This window comes from Triticum aestivum, chromosome 1D (assembly GCF_018294505.1).
Source record: "Triticum aestivum cultivar Chinese Spring chromosome 1D, IWGSC CS RefSeq v2.1, whole genome shotgun sequence".
Lineage (NCBI taxonomy): Eukaryota > Viridiplantae > Streptophyta > Magnoliopsida > Poales > Poaceae > Triticum > Triticum aestivum.
The window spans coordinates 145,581,728-145,603,894 of NC_057796.1; the positions used below are offsets into that span (position 1 = coordinate 145,581,728).

Consider the following 22,167-nt stretch of genomic DNA (forward strand, 5'->3'; position numbering starts at 1 on the left):
AGCTTACAGATCACTATATGCAAGTGTTGATGAAGCCATTGAAGCCAGGTCAGGCCCCAAGAACAAAATTCCTTGTGAAGGAATTGTTATATGTGCCTCGGACTGTCTATCGCATTCTGACGAAGACATTGAGTCCTATCAAGGGCCACGACTCGAATGAAGAAGAAGTCGTTGGCATCATGAAGAATCTGCTTTTCAATATCATTCATGGCGTTCCCGTCAACTTCCATGATTTCTTCATGAGGACTCTGGCCAATGTCGCAATGTCACCGTTTGAGTTGAAGCCTTATGCTCCGTGGATTATGAGATTCATCAGAACAAGGTCTTCACTCAACTACAAAGCTGATACACTGAACCATTGCAGCTACTTGCCCCCGATTGAAGTCCTCAAACGGACATTTTCCACAACTGATGAAAAGGGCAAGGCTACTGATGTTATTGATGAAGGCATTCGTCCATTGGATGGTCAATTTCACAAGGCTGCATCCTACTCCACCAATGATGACTCTGCCACCCATGACTCTGTCGCCAACGCAACCAAGCCAAATCCTCAAGGCACAGCTCCCAGGGCGATGACTGACCGTGAGCTTCTCCTCAGTCTTCACCAGAAGTTTGATCGCAATCGCAAATGGGTCAAGCGTCAGTTTGGTTCAATTCTTCACAACATGACTGCTACCCACAATGCAGTGAAGAAAAACCATTACTACCTCCATGAAACCTTCAACCGTACCTGGGCTGTTCTGTCTCACATTTATAGCACAGAAGATCTGAAGAAAATGGGTCTCAAGGAGGACTTTGACTGGTCTGCACCTCCACCGAAGAAATACAAGAAGGTCAAGGTTCCTTCCTTGGTGGCCAGCTCCTATTCGTCATCGCGTGACACCGACGAGCATGAAGACTTGGACGACACTGCGGCAGGCCCTACATCAACAAACGACCCCAACAACGCTGGCGCTCCTTCATCAACTTGATATTCTTCAGGGGCGTTAGTCCTCATTTTCGAACCTTTTGGTCATTCGATGACAAAGGGGGAGGAATTTGAGTTAGTCTTCAAGCGGGTCTATCTTTTATGGGCGTTTTTTTTCTAAGTTACAACTCTCGTTCTTCTGATGACTTTGTTGGATCGAGTTGTAAACTTAAAACTCTATGGTGGCCTGATACTTTTGTTGTTTCTTCTGCATGCTTATTCCTCGTTAATGTTATTGCACGCATGCTGAATTACATCAGTCACCATATTTCATCATGCATTTCAAATTCTTCATATATTATGTCAAATGCGTGTATAAATTACAAGATATAGGGGGACATCTCCATGATTCAACTCTTCAAGTGTGCATTGCTTCAAAAGCAAATTCCTCACTATGCACGTCTTCAGGGGGAGTTCTTCTATATCTTGCAATCAAATTCCTCAATATCAGTATTTACACTTCATATGTTTATCTCTGTTGAAAACTTTGTTGGGGAACGTAGTAATTTCAAAAAAAAAATCCTACGCACACGCAAGATCATGATGATGCATAGCAACGAGAGGGGAGAGTGTTGTCCACGTACCCTCGTAGACCGACAGCGGAAGCGTTATCACAACGCGGTTGATGTAGTCGTACGTCTTCACGATCCGACCGATCAAGTACCGAACGCACGGCACCTCCGAAGTTCTACACACGTTCAGCTCGATGACGTCCCTCGAACTCCGATCCAGCCGAGTGTTGAGGGAGAGTTTCGTCAGCACGACGGCGTGGTGACGATGATGATGTTCCACCGACGCAGGGCTTCGCCTAAGCTCCGCGACGGTATTATCGAGGTGTAATCTGGTGGAGGGGGGCGCCGCACACGGCTAAAATATCATATATCAAGTGGGTTCTTAGGTGCCCCCCTGCCCCCGTATATAAAGGAGCAAGGGGGAGGCCGGCTGCCCTAGGCGCGCCAAGGAGAGAGGGGGAGTCCTCCTCCTAGTAGGAGTAGGACTCCCCTTTCCTAGTCCTACTAGGAAAGAAGGGGAGAAGGAAAGAGAGGGAGAGGGAGAGGGAAAGGGGGCTGCGCCCCCCTCTCCAAGTCCAACTAGGATTCCCCTTGGGAGGGGGCGCGCCACCTCATGGCTGCTGCCCTCTCTCTCCCCTCAAGGCCCACTAAGGCCCAATACTTCCCCGGGGGGTTCCGGTAACCCTCCAGCACTCCGGTTTAATCCGAAACTTCTCCGGAACACTTCCGGTGTCCGAATATAGTCGTCCAATATATCAATCTTTACGTCTCGACCATTTCGAGACTCCTCGTCATGTCCGTGATCACATCCGGGACTCTGAACAACCTTCGGTACATCAAATCACATAAACTCATAATATAACTGTCATCGTAACTTTAAGCGTGCGGACCCTTTGGGTTCGAGAACTATGTAGACATGACCGAGACACCTCTCCGGTCAATAACCAATAGCGGGACCTGGATGCCCATATTGGCTCCCACATATTCTACGAAGATCTTTATCGGTCACACCGCATAACAACATACGTTGTTCCCTTTGTCATCGGTATGTTACTTGCCCGAGATTCGATCGTCGGTATCTCGATACCTAGTTCAATCTCGTTACCGGCAAGTCTCTTTACTCGTTCCGTAATACATCATCCCGCAACTAACTCATTAGTCACAATGCTTGCAAGGCTTATAGTGATGTGCATTACCGAGTGGGCCCAGAGATACCTCTCCGACAATCGGAGTGACAAATCCTAATCTCGAAATATGCCAACCCAACAAGTACCTTTGGAGACACCTGTAGAGCACCTTTATAATCACCCAGTTACGTTGTGACGTTTGGTAGCACACAAAGTGTTCCTTCAGTAAACGGGAGTTGCATAATCTCATAGTCATAGGAACATGTATAAGTCATGAAGAAAGCAATAGCAACATACTAAACGATCGGGTGCTAAGCTAACGTAATGGGTCATGTCAATCACGTCATTCTCCTAATGAGGTGATCCCGTTAATCAAATGACAACTCATGTCAATGGCTAGGAAACATAACCATCTTTGATTAACGAGCTAGTCAAGTAGAGGCATACTAGTGACACTCTGTTTGTCTATGTATTCACACATGTATTATGTTTCCGGTTAATACAATTCTAGCATGAATAATAAACATTTATCATGATATAAGGAAATATATAATACTTTATTATTGCCTCTAGGGCATATTTCCTTCAGTCTCCCACTTGCACTAGAGTCAATAATCTAGATTACATAGTAATGATTCTTACACCCATGGAGTCTTGGTGCTGATCATGTTTTGCTCGTGGAAGAGGCTTAGTCAACGGGTCTGCTACATTCAGATCCGTATGTATCTTGCAAATTTCTATGCCTCCCACCTGGACTAAATCCCGGATGGAATTGAAGCGTCTTCTGATGTGCTTGGTTCTCTTGTGAAATCTGGATTCCTTTGCTAAGGCAATTGCACCAGTATTATCACAAAAGATTTTCATTGGTCCCGATGTACTAGGTATGACACCTAGATCGGATATGAACTCCTTCATCCAGACTCCTTCATTCGCTGCTTCCGAAGCAGCTATGTATTCCGCTTCACACGTAGATCCCGCCACGACACTTTGCTTGGAACTGCACCAACTGACAGCTCCACCGTTCAATGTAAATACGTATCCGGTTTGCGATTTCGAATCGTCCGGATCAGTGTCAAAGCTTGCATCAACGTAACCCCTTACGATGAGCTCTTTGTCACCTCCATAAACGAGAAACATATCCTTAGTCCTTTTCAGGTATTTCAGGATGTTCTTGACCGCTGTCCAGTGATCCACTCCTGGATTACTTTGGTACCTCCCTGCTAAACTTATAGCAAGGGACACATCAGGTCTGGTACACAACATTGCATACATGATAGAGCCTATGGCTGAAGCATAGGGAACATCTTTCATTTTCTCTCTATCTTCTGCAGTGGTCGGGCATTGAGTCTTACTCAATCTCACACCTTGTAGTACAGGCAAGAACCCTTTCTTTGCTTGATCCATTTTGAACTTCTTCAAAACTTTGTCAAGGTATGTGCTTTGTGAAAGTCCAATTAAGCGTCTAGATCTATCTCTATAGATCTTAATGCCTAATATATATGCAGCTTCACCGAGGTCTTTCATTGAAAAACTCTTATTCAAGTATCCCTTTATGCTATCCAGAAATTCTATATCATTTCCGATCAGTAATATGTCATCCACATATAATATCAGAAATGCTATCGAGCTCCCACTCACTTTCTTGTAAATACAGGTTTCTCCAAAAGTCTGTATAAAACCAAATGCTTTGATCACACTATCAAAGCGTTTATTCCAACTCCGAGAGGCTTGCACCAGTCCATAAATGGATCGCTGGAGCTTGCACACTTTGTTAGCTCCCTTTGGATCGACAAAACCTTCCGGTTGCATCATATACAACTCTTCTTCCAGAAATCCATTCAGGAATGCAGTTTTGACATCCATTTGCCAAATTTCATAATCATAAAATGCGGCAACTGCTAACATAATTCGGACAGACTTAAGCATCGCTACGGGTGAGAAGGTCTCATCGTAGTCAATCCCTTGAACTTGTCGAAAACCTTTCGCAACAAGTCGAGCTTTATAGACAGTAATATTACCATCAGCGTTAGTCTTCTTCTTGAAGATCCATTTGTTTTCAATGGCTTGCCGACCATCGGGCAAGTCAACCAAAGTCCATACTTTGTTTTCATACATGGATCCCATCTCGGATTTCATGGCTTCAAGCCATTTTGCGGAATCTGGGCTCACCATCGCTTCTTCATAGTTCGTAGGTTCGCCATGGTCTAGTAACATGACCTCCAGAACAGGATTACCGTACCACTCTGGTGCAGATCTTGATCTAGTTGACCTACGAAGTTCAGTAATAACTTGATCTGAAGTTTCATGATCATTATCATTAACTTCCTCACTATTTGGTGTAGATGTCGCAGAAACTGATTTCTGTGATGATCTACTTTCCAATAAGGGAGCAGGTACAGTTACCTCATCAAGTTCTACTTTCCTCCCACTCACATCTTTCGAGAGAAACTCCTTCTCTAGAAAGGATCCATTCTTAGCAACGAATATCTTGCCTTCGGATCTGTGATAGAAGGTGTACCCAACAGTCTCCTTTGGGTATTCTATGAAGACACATTTCTCCGATTTAGGTTCGAGCTTATCAGGTTGAAGTTTCTTCACATAAGCATCGCAACCCCAAACTTTAAGATACGACAACTTTGGTTTCTTGCCAAACCATAGTTCAAAAGGCGTCATCTCAACGGATTTCGATGGTGTCCTATTTAGAGTGAATGCAGCCGTCTCTAAAGCATAACCCCAAAACGATAGCGGTAAATCAGTAAGAGACATCATAGATCGCACCATATCTAATAAAGTACGATTACGACGTTCGGACACACCATTACGCTGTGGTGTTCCGGGTGGCGTGAGTTGCGAAACTATTCCGCATTGTTTCAAATGTAGACCAAACTCGTAACTCAAATATTCTCCTCCACGATCAGATCATAGGAATTTAATTTTCTTGTTACGATGATTTTCAACTTCACTCTGAAATTCTTTGAACTTTTCAAATGTTTCAGACTTATGTTTCATTAAGTAGATATACCCATATCTGCTCAAATCATCTGTGAAGGTGAGAAAATAACGATATCCGCCACGAGCCTCAATATTCATCGGACCACATACATCTATATGTATGATTTCCAACAAATCTGTTGCTCTCTCCATAGTACCGGAGAACGGTGTTTTGGTCATCTTGCCCATAAGGCACGGTTTGCAAGTACCAAGTGATTCAAAATCAAGTGATTCCAAAATTCCATCAGTATGGAGTTTCTTCATGCGCTTTACACCGATATGACCCAAACGGCAGTGCCACAAATAAGTTGCACTGTCATTATTAACTCTGCATCTTTTGGCTTCAACGTTATGAATATGTGTATCACTACTATCAAGATTCATTAAAAATAGACCACTCTTCAAGGGTGCATGACCATAAAAGATATTATTCATATAAATAGAACAACCATTATTCTCTGATTTAAATGAATAACCGTCTCGCATTAAACAAGATCCAGATATAATGTTCATGCTCAACGCTGTCACCAAATAACAATTATTTAGGTCTAATATTAATCCCGAATGTAGATGTAGAGGTAGCGTGCCGACGGCGATCACATCGACTTTGGAACCGTTTCCCACGCGCATCGTCACCTCGTCCTTAGCCAATCTTCGCTCAATCCGTAGCCCCTGTTTCGAGTTGCAAATATTAGCAACAGAACCAGTATCAAATACCTAGGTGCTACTACGAGCATTGGTAAGGTACACGTCAATAACATGTATATCACATATACCTTTGTTAACCTTGCCATCCTTCTTTTCCGCCAAATACTTGGGGCAGTTCCGCTTCTAGTGGCCAGTCTGCTTACAGTAGAAGCACTCAGTTTCAGGCTTAGGTCCAGACTTGGATTTCTTCTCCTGAACAGCAACTTGCTTGCTGTTCTTCTTGAAGTTCCCTTTCTTCTTCCCTTTGCCCTTTTTCTTGAAACTAGTGGTTTTACTGACCATCAACACTTGATGCTCCTTTTTGATTTCTACCTCCGCTGCCTTTAGCATTGCGAAGAGCTCGGGAATAGTCTTATTCATCCCTTGCATGTTATAGTTCATCACGAAGCTCTTGTAGCTTGGTGGCAGTGATTGAAGAATTCTGTCAATGATGCAATCATCCGGAAGTTGAACTCCCAGTTGAATCAAGTGATTATTATACCCAGACATTCTGAGTATATGCTCACTGACAGAACTATTCTCTTCCATCTTGCAGCTATAGAACTTATTGGAGACTTCATATCTCTCAATCCGGGCATTTGCTTGAAATATTAACTTCAACTCCTGGAACATCTCATATGCTCCATGACATTCAAAACATCGTTGAAGTCCCGGTTCTAAGCCGTAAAGCATGGCACACTGAACTATTGAGTAGTCATCAGCTTTGCTTTGCCAGACGTTCATAACTTCTGGCGTAGCTCTTGCAGGAGGCCTGGCACCTAGCGGTGCTTCTAGGACGTAATTCTTCTGTGCAGCAATGAGGATAATCCTCAAGTTACGGACCCAGTCCGTGTAATTGCTACCATCATCTTTCAACGTAGCTTTCTCAAGGAACGCATTAAAATTCAACGGAACAACAGCACGAGCCATTTATCTACAATTAACATAGACAAGCAAGATACTATCAGGTACTAAGTTCATGATAAATTTAAGTTCAATTAATCATATTACTTAAGAACTCCCACTTAGATAGGCATCTCTCTAATCATCTAAGTGATTACGTGATCCAAAGCAACTAAACCATGTCCGATCATCACGTGAGATGGAGTAGTTCCAATGGTGACATCACTATGTTGATCATATCTACTACATGATTCACGCTCGACCTTTCGGTCTCTGTATTCCGAGGCCATATCTGTACATATGCTAGGCTCGTCAAGTTTAACCTGAGTATTCCGCGTGTGCAACTGTTTTGCACCCGTTGTTTTTGAACGTAGAGCTTATCACACCCGATCATCACGTGGTGTCTCAGCATGAAGAACTTTTGCAACGGTGCATACTCAGGGAGAACACTTTTATCTTGAAATTTTAGTTAAAGGATTAACATCACATGCAATCAATATAAGTGATATGATATGGCCATCATCATCTTGTGCTTGTGATCTCCATCTCCGAAGCATCGTGCTCGTGATCTCCATCTCCGAAGCACCGTCATGATCACCATCGTCACCGGCTCGACACCTTGATCTCCATCGTAGTATCGTTGTCGTCTCGCCAACTTATTGCTTTTACGACTATCGCTACCGCTTAGTGATAAAGTAAAACTATTACATGGCGATTGCATCTCATACAATAAAGCGACAACCATATGGCTCCTGCCAGTTGCCGATAACTCGGTTAAAAAATATGATCATCTCATACAACACATTATATCACATCATGTCTTGACCATATCACATCACAACATGCCCTGCAAAAACAAGTTAGACGTCCTCTACTTTGTTGTTGCATGTTTTACGTGGCTGCTACGGGCTTAGCAAGAACCGTTCTTACCTACGCATCAAAACCACAACGATAGTTTGTCAAGTTGGTGCTGTTTTAACCTTCGCAAGGACCGGGCGTAGCCACACTCAGTTCAACTAAAGTGAGAGAGACAGACACCCGCCAGTCACCTTTAAGCAACGAGTGCTCCGAATGGTGAAACCAGTCTCGCGTAAGCGTACGCGTAATGTCGGTCCGGGCCGCTTCATCTCACAATACCGCTGAACCAAAATATGACATGCTGGTAAGCAGTATGACTTATATCGCCCACAACTCACTTGTGTTCTACTCGTGCATAGCATCAACGCATAAAACCTAGCTCGGATGCCACTGTTGGGGAACGTAGTAATTTCAAAAACAATTCCTATGCACACGCAAGATCATGGTGATGCATAGCAACGAGAGGGGAGAGTGTTGTCCACGTACCCTCGTAGACCGACAGCAGAAGCGTTATCACAACGCGGTTGATGTAGTCGTACGTCTTCACGATCCGACCGATCAAGTACCGAACGCACGACACCTCCGAAGTTCTACACACGTTCAGCTCGATGACGTCCCTCGAACTCCGATCCAGCCGAGTGTTGAGGGAGAGTTTCGTCAGCACGACGGCGTGGTGACGATGATGATGTTCCACCGACGCAGGGCTTCGCCTAAGCTCCGCGACGGTATTATCGAGGTGTAATCTGGTGGAGGGGGGCACCGCACACGGCTAAAATATCGTATATCAAGTGTGTTCTTAGGTGCCCCCCTGCCCCCGTATATAAAGGAGCACGGGGGAGGCCGGTTGCCCTAGGCGCGCCAAGGAGAGAGGGGGAGTCCTCCTCCTAGTAGGAGTAGGACTCCCCTTTCCTAGTCCTACTAGGAAAGAAGGGGGGAGGAAAGAGAGGGAGAGGGAGAGGGAAAGGGGGCTGCGCCCCCCTCTCCTAGTCCAACTAGGATTCCCCTTGGGAGGGGGCGCGCCACCTCATGGCTGCTGCCCTCTCTCTCCCCTCAAGGCCCACTAAGGCCCAATACTTCCCCGGGGGGTTCCGGCAACCCTCCAGCACTCCGGTTTAATCCGAAACTTCTCCGGAACACTTCCGGTGTCCGAATATAGTCGTCCAATATATCAATCTTTACGTCTCGACCATTTCGAGACTCCTCGTCATGTCCATGATCACATCCGGGACTCTGAACAACCTTCGGTACATCAAATCACATAAACTCATAATATAACTGTCATCGTAACTTTAAGCGTGCGGACCCTTTGGGTTCGAGAACTATGTAGACATGACCGAGACACCTCTCCGGTCAATAACCAATAGCGGGACCTGGATGCCCATATTGGCTCCCACATATTCTACGAAGATCTTTATCGGTCACACCGCATAACAACATACGTTGTTCCCTTTGTCATCGGTATGTTACTTGCCCGAGATTCGATCGTCGGTATCTCGATACCTAGTTCAATCTCGTTACCGGCAAGTCTCTTTACTCGTTCCGTAATACATCATCCCGCAACTAACTCATTAGTCACAATGCTTGCAAGGCTTATAGTGATGTGCATTACCGAGTGGGCCCAGAGATACCTCTCCGACAATCGGAGTGACAAATCCTAATCTCGAAATATGCCAACCCAACAAGTACCTTTGGAGACACCTGTAGAGCACCTTTATAATCACCCAGTTACGTTGTGACGTTTGGTAGCACACAAAGTGTTCCTTCAGTAAACGGGAGTTGCATAATCTCATAGTCATAGGAACATGTATAAGTCATGAAGAAAGCAATAGCAACATACTAAACGATCGGGTGCTAAGCTAACATAATGGGTCATGTCAATCACGTCATTCTCCTAATGAGGTGATCCCGTTAATCAAATGACAACTCATGTCAATGGCTAGGAAACATAACCATCTTTGATTAACGAGCTAGTCAAGTAGAGGCATACTAGTGACACTCTGTTTGTCTATGTATTCACACATGTATTATGTTTCCGGTTAATACAATTCTAGCATGAATAATAAACATTTATCATGATATAAGGAAATATATAATACTTTATTATTGCCTCTAGGGCATATTTCCTTCAAACTTAACCTATATTGTCATCAATCACCAAAAAGGGGGAGATTGTAAGTGCATCTAGTGCCCCTTAGTGATTTTGGTGTATTGAAGACTTATAGGTTAAGGGACCAATGTGTTTATGAGTGTACACAGGTCTATAAGTCTATGAGGAGTTTGATATTTACAGAGAAAGTCGACCCCTAAAAATGAAGTTCTTCGACTGAAGACTTTGGATTTCTGAAGACTTTCTGAAGACTTTGAAAATGAACAAATTGGTGTGACCTTGAAGACTTGGTATTCATTTGAGGAACATGAAGCGTGAAGACTTTTGTTTTCGTAGTTTCATTTTCTCTTTCTTGAGTCATAGGAAACACCGTACTGTTAAAGGGGGTCGAGGAAATACTAAGGAAAAATTTCCATGTGATGCTCAACTCAAAATCCTACACCTACCAATCCATTCGAGTGAAGCCATTGGAAATCTCATACAGTTCAGTCAATTTCTTCAGTGACAGAGACGAAGTTCTTCTGGTCGCTGAGGAATTTGGTCTGACTGAGGAGTTAGGAATTCGCCAGTGCGGATTGCCTACATAGTGAGGAACATGATAGCCCTGAGGAATTTGATACTCAAATTTCCGACCGTTGCTGTGCTACGCGCGAGCTGTCCCTAAATATCTTATCCACCTAACGGTCATATCATTGAAGGGCATTTATGTCTTATCATGTCGGGCTGCTCCCTAGGCTATAAATAGTCGCCCCCTACGACCACTAGCTGGTTGGCTGCTCTGAGAGAAACTGACACTTGTCATTTGAGAGCATCCCATCCTCCGAGGACTTTGAGCGAAAATCATCGAGTGAGGAAAACCCAAACCCAAACACCTACAAACCCAAAGTGATTGAGCATCACTGAAGAGATTGATCCTGCGTGGATGCGACGCTTGTTACCTTTGAAGACTGTGCTTCTTCCAAACGGTTAGGCGTCATGGTCTAGAGCATCCAAGAGGAATTGTGGATCGCCGAGTGACCGAGTTTGTGAAGGTTCGGAAGTCACCTGAAGACTTACCACGAGTGATTGGACGAGGTCTGTGTGACCTTAGTTCAAGGAGAATACGGTGAGGACTGTGTGTCCGGGACTGTGTGTCCTCAGGTTTAAATACCTAGCCGCTCCAACCAGATGTACAACTGAGACAGCAGTTGGAACTGGTCTACCAAATCATTGTCTTCACCAAGCCAACCGGTTCTATTTGCTCAACCCTTTCATTTCCTCATTACTGTGTTGTGTGCTTGTCATATCTGTGTTTGAAGACTTTGACTGAAGACTTTCTCAATTTCCTCAGTTCAATTTCTTCAGTCTGTTTGTCTTCATCCTGTGCTATCCTGTGTTTACGCTTTCTGTACTCTGTGCCTGTCTTCATTTCATCATGACGACCATGCTTGTATCCTGTTATGTTTACTTCTGAGTACTTATTCCGCTGCAAGTAGTTCTTCGCTAAGGAATTTCCTCACCCGCAAATTCCTCAGTGAAGAATTCATAAAAATCGCCTATTCACCCCCCTCTAGTCGATATAACGCACTTTCAAAAACCAATCTAGACCCTTTCCGGCACCCTGCCGGAGGGGGGAATCATCTCCGGTGGCCATCTTCATCATCCCGGCGGCCACCATCATGAGGAGGGAGTAGTCCACCCTTGGGGCTAAGGGTTTGTACCAGTAGCTATGTGTTTAATCTCCTCTCTCTCTCGTGTTCTTGAGATGTCACGATCTTGATGTATCGCGGGCTTTGTTAATATAGTCAGATCATATGGTGTTTTCCCCTCTCTATCTTGTTGTGATGAATTGAGTTTTTCCCTTTGAGATTTCGTTGTTATCGGATTAAATATTTTTATGGATTTGAGAACGCTTGATATATGTCTTGCAATTGAATACTCGTGGCGACAATGGGGTATCGTATTGATTCACCTGATATATGTTTTGGCACTCAACTCGCGGATTCCCGATGTGACATTGGGGTAATCTATGCATAGGGGTTGATGCACGTTCTTGTCTTTGTTTCTCTGATAGAAATCTTGGGGCACTCTTTGAAGTTCTTTGTGTTGGATTGAGTATTATGAATATGAATTTACTTTGGTGTTATTTTAGTACGAACTCTAAGATAGATCGAACTGAAAGAATAGCTTTGTGTTATTTTAGTACGAACTCTTGAATAGATCGAACTGAAAGAATAGCTTTGAGGTGGTTTCGTACCCTACAAATAATTTATTCTTATGTTCTCCGCTAGATAGGAACTTTGGAGTGATTCTTCATCGCACTTTGAGGGATGGTTATATGATCCAATTATATTAGCACTGTTGAGAGATTGCACTAGCGAAAGTACGGACCCTAGGCCTCATTTTCAAGCATTGCAATACCGTTTTTGTGGCGTTTACTATTTGGTACCTTGCTGTTTTTATTTATTCAGATTATAAAAATATATTTCTGCCATCAATATTACACTTTTATCACCATATCTTCGCCGAACTAGTGCACCTATACAATTTGTCATTGTACTGGTTGTGTTGGGGACACAAGAGATTTCTTGTATTTGGTTGTAGAGTTTTTTGAGAGAGACCATCTTCATCCTACACCTTCCACGGATTGATAAACCTTAGGTCATCCACTTGAGGGAAAATTGCTACTGTCCTATAAAACTCTGCGCTTGGAGGCCCAACACGAGTCTACAAGAATAAAGTTGCGTAGTAGATGTCACCCCCTCCCACATATATATAGGTGGGAGGGTGTGGGGAGAGGCCAGGGCGCCCTAGGGCTGGCCGCCGGCCCCCTAGGGGCCCTGCCTTGCCCCGCGCCCCCTGCCATGTTTCCCCAAGGCGGAAGGAAAGAGGGGGGAGAGGGAAGGAAGTGGGAATCCTAATCCACACTTTCCTTTCCCTTCTCCCCTTTCCTTCTCCTCCTTAGGCCGGCCCATATGGGGGCGCACCAGCCCCTTGTGGCTGGTGCGTTTCCCCTCTTGGGCCATAAGGCCCATATCTTTTGCCGGGGGTGCCCGGAACCCCTTCTGATGACCCGATAAGTACCCGGTACCCCCGAAACACTTCTGGTGTTCGAATACTATCGTCCTATATATCAATCTTTACCTCTCGACCATTTCGAGACTCCTCGTCATGTCCGTGATCTCATCCGGGACTCTAAACAACATTCGGTCACCAAATCACATAACTCATATAATACTATATCGTCATCGAACGTTAAGCGTGCGGACCCTACGGGTTCGAGAACTATGTAGACATGACCGAGACACCTCTCCGTTCAATAACCAATAACGGAACCTGGATGCTCATATTGGCTCCTACATATTCTACGAAGATCTTTATCGGTCGAACCGTTATGACAACATACGTAATTCCCTTTGTCCATCGGTATGTTACTTGCCCGAGATTCGATCGTCGGTATCTTTATAACTAGTTCAATCTCGTTACCGGCAAGTCTCTTTACTCGTTCCGTAATACATCACCTCGTGACTAACTCCTTAGTCGTTTGCTTGCAAGCTTATGATGTGTATTACCGAGAGGGCCCAGAGATACCTCTCCGATACTCGAAGTGACAAATCCTAATCTCGACCTATGCCAACTCAACAAATACCTTCGGAGATACCTGTAGAGCATCTTTATAATCATCCAGTTACGTTGTGAAGTTTGATAGCACACAAGACATTCCTCCGGTATCCGGGAGTTGCATAATCTCATAGTCGAAGGAATATGTATTTGACATGAAGAAAGCAATAGCAATAAAACTGAACGATCATTATGCTAAGCTAATGGATGGGTCTTGTCCATCACATCATTCTCCTAATGATGTGATCCCGTTATCAAATGACAACTCATGTCAATGGTTAGGGAACCTTAACCATCTTTGATCAACGAGCTAGTCAAGTAGAGGCTCACTAGGGACACGGTGTTTGTTTATGTATTCACACGTGTATTTAAGTTTTCGATCAATACAATTCTACCATGAATAATAAACCTTTATCATGAATATAAAATAACAACTTATTATTTCCTATAGGGCATATTTCCTTCCGCAGCGATACAGACGAAGGATGAGAATGGACTATGGTTGCCTCGCCATCCGGCTTGAATAATGGGACCAAGTCCCTCGGGTGGCGTGCCAGAATGGCGCCATAATGCATCCTCACCTAAACCGGAGGAGATGCTCATCGGTCTGACATGTATTAGTTTGGGCCCATTCGTTAGTCCTACGCGGTTGCCTGTCCGGATGGGTCCGGGCGTCCCCATATCCGGCCCACATATGGGCTGGGTATGGGGTTGACGGACAACGAAGACATTTGGTGTGCAGTGATCGGGCAGTCCGTCCGTGCGTTTGGGGCGGATATGAGGCGTCCGGTTGTAGATGCTCTTAGAGTGTGCTTGTAAGTGTCTTGCTCATGATTACAAAAGGTGGACGCTAGGAGGCGGCCGTCCGGCCCAAATTTCGGCCGGTCGCCCGCGCGGCCGTATAATCAACATTTATAGACCGTCCAGATATTATCCACCGAAAAGTCAGTCGTCTTCCTCCCTGAAAAATTCTCCTCTCCCCGATCCAGTTGAACCTCCTCTTCCCCACGGGCGTCCTCCCCCCACCCCCGCTCGCAACACCTTGGGACTCGCTGTCATAGCACCCAATGACACATGGTCGCCGCAGCTCGGCCCCCGCACCACCCATTGGTACGCAGCTTTTTTCAACGCGGGTTCCAACTTTTTGCGCCATCAGTCGCAGCAAAATCTTCCATCGGTGTCAACTTGATTCGCCGGTTCCAACTTGCTACTTCACCGTTGGTAGCTTCTCCCAACGCCGTTGGAAGCTTAGTGGTTGCCGATTGCATCAAATCAGTCATCCAGGACTCGCCTCTCCGTCGTCGCAGAAGCACTTCCCATTCCCCTGTCGCAACAAAAATGTCTGCCGGTTCTAGCTTCTCCCCTGCCGGTTGCAGCCCTCTTAGGCACCGCCATCTCTGCCACGGCTCCATGATTCGGCACCACAACATCGCTCTCTCCGATTGCAGCAAAATAAATGGCCAGTTGCAGCGCCGTTGACCCGTGGTTCCAACACCCCTCAACGCCGGCCGCCGCGGGTTGCGCCTTCGTCGTGTCTCAAAAAACGGCGGGTCGTGGCCGGTACGATCTCAGCGTGGGTGTGGGGTTGCCGTTGCGGCTCCCCGCTATGGCTAGAAAAAAGAGGGACGGGAGGGCACGGCCATGGCGGCCGCCTGCAGCGTGAATGCCTTCGTACCGCGTGTGCGACATGGACTCGCAGCATCGGTGAGCCTCACGGGCGGGTGATGTGTGCCTTACACCGGTCATCGACGACAAACAGCGGTGCATAGGGGTAGAAGGATGGCGCGACGAGCAGGTGATGTGTGCCTTACACCGGTCATCGACGACAAGCGGCGGTACATAGGGGTAGAAGGATGGCGCGCACATGCAACAGTAACAAGAAACTAGCGGCTGAGGTGCGCGTGCTGCTCATGAAAAGGATAATGGAGGGAACTGGTGGAATCTTTGATTCTTTTTCTTTCTTTATATGGGAAATTATCCCAAATGACAAATGAATAATATAAGTAGTTAAACAGTTAACTAGACTAAACTTTTTATCATAATACTTTGATAAATTAAGCGGGCGAGCGGCGGGAATTGAACCCGTATCTTCTCCTTGGCAAGGAGATATTTTAGCATTGAACTACACTCGCTATGGTATATATGCAAAATAGAACTTACACAAAGTATATCATATGCAAACCAGAAATACGATGTGATATTGGAGCACCTGAACTTGGACAGCAAGGAAGATATGCGTGGCCTCGCCTCGCGTGCGGTCTTAAATCTATATGAATTTTGATTTTGCTAACCACATGTCCCATGCGGTGCCTCGCGTGCGGTCTTTCTGAGGCGTTTGGACGTATAAGCGGGAGAAACAAACATGGCGAGGACGGGAACTACGGCGACGAGGTTGGCTGGACCACGCCTCCCACCACACCAGCAATGGGCCTGCCCAGGGGCCCACCGTGCACAAGATCTCCCTCCCAATCCACGGACGGACAGATCCCATACGCCACCAGCACTTTTCTCCTCCTGACGTAAACCTTTTTCAACCCTGTTTGTGCCAACTTGCGCCTCCAACCGCCTCCTGTACACCACGTCCACGCGCACAGCCGCGACGGCGCTCACGAGAACGCGGCGCTACTTTATTACACAATTTTTACGGCCCAAGTAGTATTTTATCGCCTATCTTTTGTTTCTCGGGGAAAAAGTAATCCTGTTATCTCCTCGCGTCGCCCTCGGCGCAATAATAAAAGCGCAACGGCACCCAGCGATCTAGGCCTCCTCCTCGCTCGCATCGCCTTCCCTCCGCTCGCGTCTGCTACACTTCCTCTCCCGGCCCGGCTAGATCTCGCCGGCAGGAGATGGCGGACGCGAAGCAGCAGCAGGCCGCGGCGCCCACTGGCGTCTGGAAGACGATCAAGCCATTCGTCAATGGCGGCGCCTCCGGGATGCTCGCCACCTGCGTCATCCAGCCCATCGACATGATCAAGGTACGGAATCCTTTTCTTGTTTCCGGCTCACTCGAGGTATAAGATTCCGTGGCTTGGTTTGTTGAGTAGCCCTAGATCTGTGGTTGGTTATGGTGGGTGCGCGCGACGCCGAGTGATGGATCAGGTTGATAGATTTCTGCGCATCTCTTGGTTAGATCTGAGTAAGACGAGTGCACCCTCGAGTGAGCTCCCTTAACGGAGGGGAACTTGTTGCACGCTAGTCTGGGACTGCGGGTGGCTATTCTTGTTTCTTAGATCTGTGGAAACTGTCACATCATGAGTGTAAGTGGGGGTGACACAGTCCGTTTTTGTTATCTACAGTCAAAACTGCCCGATGTGGTAGCTTAGATCCTCCATGGAGATCCCACTAAATCTGTGGTGTGCTATTATCTAACTTACCAGAAGATCTGTGTGTCTGCGTGGCTTTACTGATTTTTAATGAGTTAGCAATAGTTTGTTGATCTTAAGATGGCATGTTATTACTATTTGCTGCTGGAATGTTCCGGCATATACAGAATTAGTCCACACCACTATGTTTTGGAAGCACCGACCAACATGCCATCATAGTTAAGTGGGGATTTGCTGGAGAATTGAGTTGAATGTTATGTCTTATGATCACAACAAATAAACCATGTTAATAGCTTTTGCTGAGACACGGAGATTGTGTAAATATCTATTTCATATAGCTTTTCCTGTTTTTGGTTTCAGGTGAAGATCCAGTTGGGCGAGGGATCTGCAGCTCAGGTCGCAAAGACCATGTATGCTAATGAGGGCCTTGGTTCCTTTTACAAGGTTTGTTCTTGCAGATGTTTTTATTCATATTGTGCAGAACTGTTCTTTGTGTTTTCTGCTGGCGTCGGTACATTTGCCATGTACTAGTGTCAGTTGCCCAGTTCACATGGAAAACACGGCTTACAAACATAAATTAAATGTGTAAATATTATCTGGTATGCACAACTATAGTTTCTTATTTGTGCATGTTTTCTCACCTTGAATATATTGGAAGAAGATTATAGTAAACATTTACAATCACAAAAAAGTTGTAAGTTGATATATTGATCATTGTTTGGAATTTGTCAGAACTCAAAAGTAAGAGATCAAGGAAACCCAATCTTTGGGGCAATAGTCACACTGAATCCAATTTTTTTGAAATTTTAGCACATAAATAGTACCATTTGCATCACCAATTATATTCTCATTATGTCCTCTTGCAAGTCTCCAATTTTGTATAATCATAAGCCCAATTACTTTAATCTTCCTAAGTCCTTGCCATGTGGGCTTGCCTTGTCAGTTTTTGTGATCCCATAAACTGTGGTTATGTGATAAATTTTCCAAAAGTTGGTGTTTTATGAGACTACCACCCAGAGCTTGGGGTTCCTGGATATCCACTCCAAAAGTAAAGAACATAATGTTTTTCTGGATCGAAATACCACATGAAGCATGAGAAACCACAGTTTCCATTCATGCAAATTTAAGTAGAGGAATACATCAGAGATAATAAATAAAAATTATTGTTACTAAGCTTAGCAGTGATTGTAGGAGTCTAATCTTTATCTACAAGTACAACCATTGGATGGGGAATTATGGAATTGAATACAGATTTTGCATGGCTCAGATCAGAAGTATCCCATCCTATCCTCTGTTACATATCTATCCTTCAGACCTTTGTTTTTGTAAATGATGTTTGTATCGATGATGCTGGTTTTCTAGTTTGATCTGAACACCTCAATGACATGTGCTGGCATTTCACCTACAACAGCACATTGTTTTGTGCTTCTTGAATTGGTTTGTTGCTTCAAGTTTTACATTTTTTTGACAGGGTTTGTCAGCTGGTTTACTAAGGCAAGCGACCTATACGACAGCTCGTCTTGGATCCTTCAGGTTTGTATAACGTGGTTGTTTAATTGATAGAGTACTGTAAATAGTCATTTCTTGCACAATAATTGATGAATCAATATCTAGTTGTTAGTAGGATCTCTGTTGTTTTGAAATAAATTCATATGACTGGATAATTACCATGAGATATTATGTCTTTGGTTTGTAGTTTTTTGTTATCAAAATGTTAATTATACTTGGCTGTTGCCATAACTACAATTAATGTTTATTACATTATAATGTCTGAATCAGCTGTATCATTATGAAGTTGGATTAGTTCATTTCACTGAGGAAAAAAAAGTTCTATTGTTGCATCGATTCTAGTTGATTTATCCTTATTTGGAGTTTTGTATTTGGTAATATTTCTTGTCAGGGTTTTGACAAACAAAGCAATTGAGGCAAATGATGGGAAGCCATTGCCACTTGTTCAGAAAGCTTTTATTGGTCTGACTGCTGGAGCGATTGGCGCATGTGTGGGCAGTCCTGCTGATTTGGCACTCATTAGGATGCAAGCTGACTCGACCCTACCAGCAGCACAGCGGCGTCACTACAAGAATGCATTCCATGCACTCTACCGTATCACCGCTGATGAAGGCGTCCTTGCGCTTTGGAAGGGTGCAGGCCCAACTGTGGTGAGAGCCATGTCACTGAATATGGGTATGCTTGCGTCCTATGATCAAAGTGTTGAGCTGTTCAGAGACAAATTGGGTGCCGGGGAATATCAGACTGTTATTGGTAAGATTATTGTTTAGAATTCTTTCTTTTCATTGCTGTTTAGGATTCTTTACACTGTTAGGAGAAGACGTTTGCTGACCTTTTATATAGGCCAATCAGTGAACTTACAAAATTTCCTAACTTTTGGTTTGCAGGAGCCAGTGCCATTTCTGGATTCTGTGCGGCTGCTTGCAGTCTGCCCTTTGATTACGTGAAAACACAAATTCAGAAGATGCAACCTGATGCCACTGGCAAGTACCCATACACTGGGTCTTTGGACTGCGCCATGCAAACCTTGAAGACCGGTGGCCCATTTAAGTTCTACTCCGGCTTCCCTGTATATTGTGTCAGGATCGCCCCGCATGTCATGGTAAACGCTGATTAGCTTAGAGCGCAAGGCCTATGGCAGACAATCATAGCCATTTGTTTCCAATCCGTTACAATGCAGCATACTCATGTGATTTCTTTTTGCAGATGACGTGGCTCTTCTTGAATCAAATCCAGAAGTACCAGAAGAAGATCGGCATATAAGATCTCCAGTTGGAGACAAGAGTACCAATCCTTGTTCGACACATTTAATAACTTTCCAGCAGCTTTGCACTCCCGTGGTTGTTTTTGGTAGACAGAGTTTTAAGCAATTTTTACCGTAGCTTACATTTGCTGTGGTACTCTTGACGTTGTTACAATAATCACATAATCACATTATTTGTTGTATTTGGGGCAATTTTTTTGGCGGGCATACTTCTGTAGGTTGGGCACAGACATAGACAATACTACTACCTGCTTGTGCCATCTTGTCTTGTATGGTATGTGTTCAATTTTATCTGTGGCTCGAAAAAATAAATCCTTTCTACCTGTGCCTTGCACCATATGCTCTTAAATAAATTTTGTGTTTTTTCCTATCGTGCAACTATTCAACTACGCCTCACCTACGCCTCTAGATATTGATGATGATTGTTGTCGTTGCGTGAACTTGCCACTGGGGTTGTTCGGAGGTCAGACGTTGGCATGTGCAGACCCCTCCTTGTTTGAACAGAACAGACTGATGATTGATTACAGGTATATATAGCCCCGAGAGGGGATGCATCGAAACAAACTTGGTTATAGTTGATCAGGGGATGCATCGAACTCGCAAGCTTAGCGGGACAGCTTTCCCCATGACCCAGTTTTCGTGAGTGACGAACAGGGCGGAGATCCACTTCCATCTTCAACTGTCGGCGGTGAGCCCGTGAGATCTCCCTCCTTCCATCTGCCGCTCCGGCGGCAGGGAGGTGTGGAGATCCCCGGTGCTTCGGCGCGGCCTGTAGATAGTTTAGGAATAGTTTTCGCGGCGGCGTGGCTTCGATGGCGGCGCCAGCGTTGCTCCGACGAATATGTTAAAAGTAAAAGGAGATTGAATGTCGGTTTTCTATTTATTCTAGTAAAATGAGAAGTCTAGTATATTCTTCAGTCCCAATACCAAGGTGGAAGACAAGGTGCAAATCTGTACAATTTTGAATATTATGACTGAAGCACTTAATCAGTGGATGGAAAGAAAAATTGAAGCACTTAATCAGTGGATGGAAAGAAAAATTGCTATCCGCGGGTGGGAAGGAAATTTTGCACAAATCTGTTGTACAAGCTATCCCAGCTTATGCCATGTCTGTTTTTAAAATTCCTAAAAAAACTTGTAAGGGAATCATTGACGCGATGTCGCAATTTTGATGGGGTGACGAGGACAACCAGAAGAGAATGCATTGGATGGCGTGGTGGAAGATGCGCGTCCCAAAAGACCAAGGAGGTATGGGTATCCGAGATATCCATTGTGTTAATCCGGCATTGTTAGCCAAACAAGCGTGGCGTCTACTTGATAATCCTGAGTCTTTATGTGCTACTATCTTGGGAGCTAAATATTTTCCGGCCGGCGATTTAATGAGTGCAAATCTAAAAAAGAGCTTCTCTTTTACTTGGCAAAGTATCATGACGGGAGTGAACTGTCTGAAAAACGGTTATATCTGGCTAGTTGGAAATGGACTTTTTTTTTGAAAATGGAGGCATGCCCCCGGCCTCTGCATCATGATGATGCATGCCGCCCTCTTATTAAAAATCCAGAAAATATCGTCATAAAGGTCTTACAGCTCGCAAACGGAGCGAAACAAAGTAAAAAACGAAAGAGTACAGGCGGACAATGACAACCGATACAGTAATAAGAAGGATAAGCTCCCTAGACTCTTATCCTGTTATGCGAGCGTCATCCGAACCGGTTGAATATAACCCAAGCCACCATCTCCCATTGGTTACACCCAGTAACCAAAGGCTCCCTGGAGTCCATAGGAGTGAGTAAGGACCACGTACGGATCCAAGCTGTAGCTCTGAAGATAACCTGCAAAAAAGTTAAGTTGTGTGGTCTGTTAAAAATCATATCATTCCTGCAGTTCCATATAGCCCATAATAGTGCACATATTCCAATCTGAATACGAGCTGCAGTAATCTGTTCAACCTCAGCTAACCACGTCCCAAACAAAGACGCAATATCTACTGGAGGATTGATATTGAAAGCTATATGAATCGTTCTCCAAAGTAACTTGGCAAGTGGGCATTCAAGAAATAAATGTTGTATTGTTTCATCCCGAGCACAAAAGCAACATCGTGAATTGCCTACCCATCGCCTCTTAAGTAAGTTGTCCTTTGTGAGTATTACTTACTTGTGGACAAACTACTATCAAAAGTCTGTGGCTGGAAATGGACATAATATTAATATATGGAGAGATGCATGGATTCCTAACTGTGCGAATAGGAAAATTATTACTCATAGAAGGGGACAACTACTATCAAAAGTCTGTGATCTTATTGACCCAGTCACGAATTCTTG

At 44.7% G+C, this 22,167-nt stretch overlaps 1 protein-coding gene across 1 annotated transcript; it reads left to right on the forward strand.

Moving 5' to 3' along the window:
- The first annotated feature begins 16,416 nt into the window (after positions 1-16,416).
- Positions 16,417-20,030, forward strand: LOC123180792 (mitochondrial dicarboxylate/tricarboxylate transporter DTC). The gene is made up of 6 exons (XM_044592928.1): positions 16,417-16,727; positions 17,436-17,519; positions 18,547-18,608; positions 18,976-19,337; positions 19,472-19,686; positions 19,791-20,030. Exons 1-6 carry the CDS (start codon positions 16,599-16,601, stop codon positions 19,845-19,847), a joined length of 909 nt encoding a protein of 302 aa, XP_044448863.1. The 5' UTR covers positions 16,417-16,598; the 3' UTR covers positions 19,848-20,030.
- Positions 20,031-22,167: the final 2,137 nt, after the last annotated feature.

Coding starts and splice junctions, on each gene's coding strand:
- LOC123180792 (XM_044592928.1), top strand. CDS start 16,599: ATGGCGGACGCGAAGCAGCAGCAGGCCGCGGCGCCCACTGGCGTCTGG. Junction 16,728..17,435: donor AGCCCATCGACATGATCAAG/GTACGGAATCCT, acceptor TTTTGGTTTCAG/GTGAAGATCCAGTTGGGCGA. Junction 18,609..18,975: donor GCTCGTCTTGGATCCTTCAG/GTTTGTATAACG, acceptor ATTTCTTGTCAG/GGTTTTGACAAACAAAGCAA.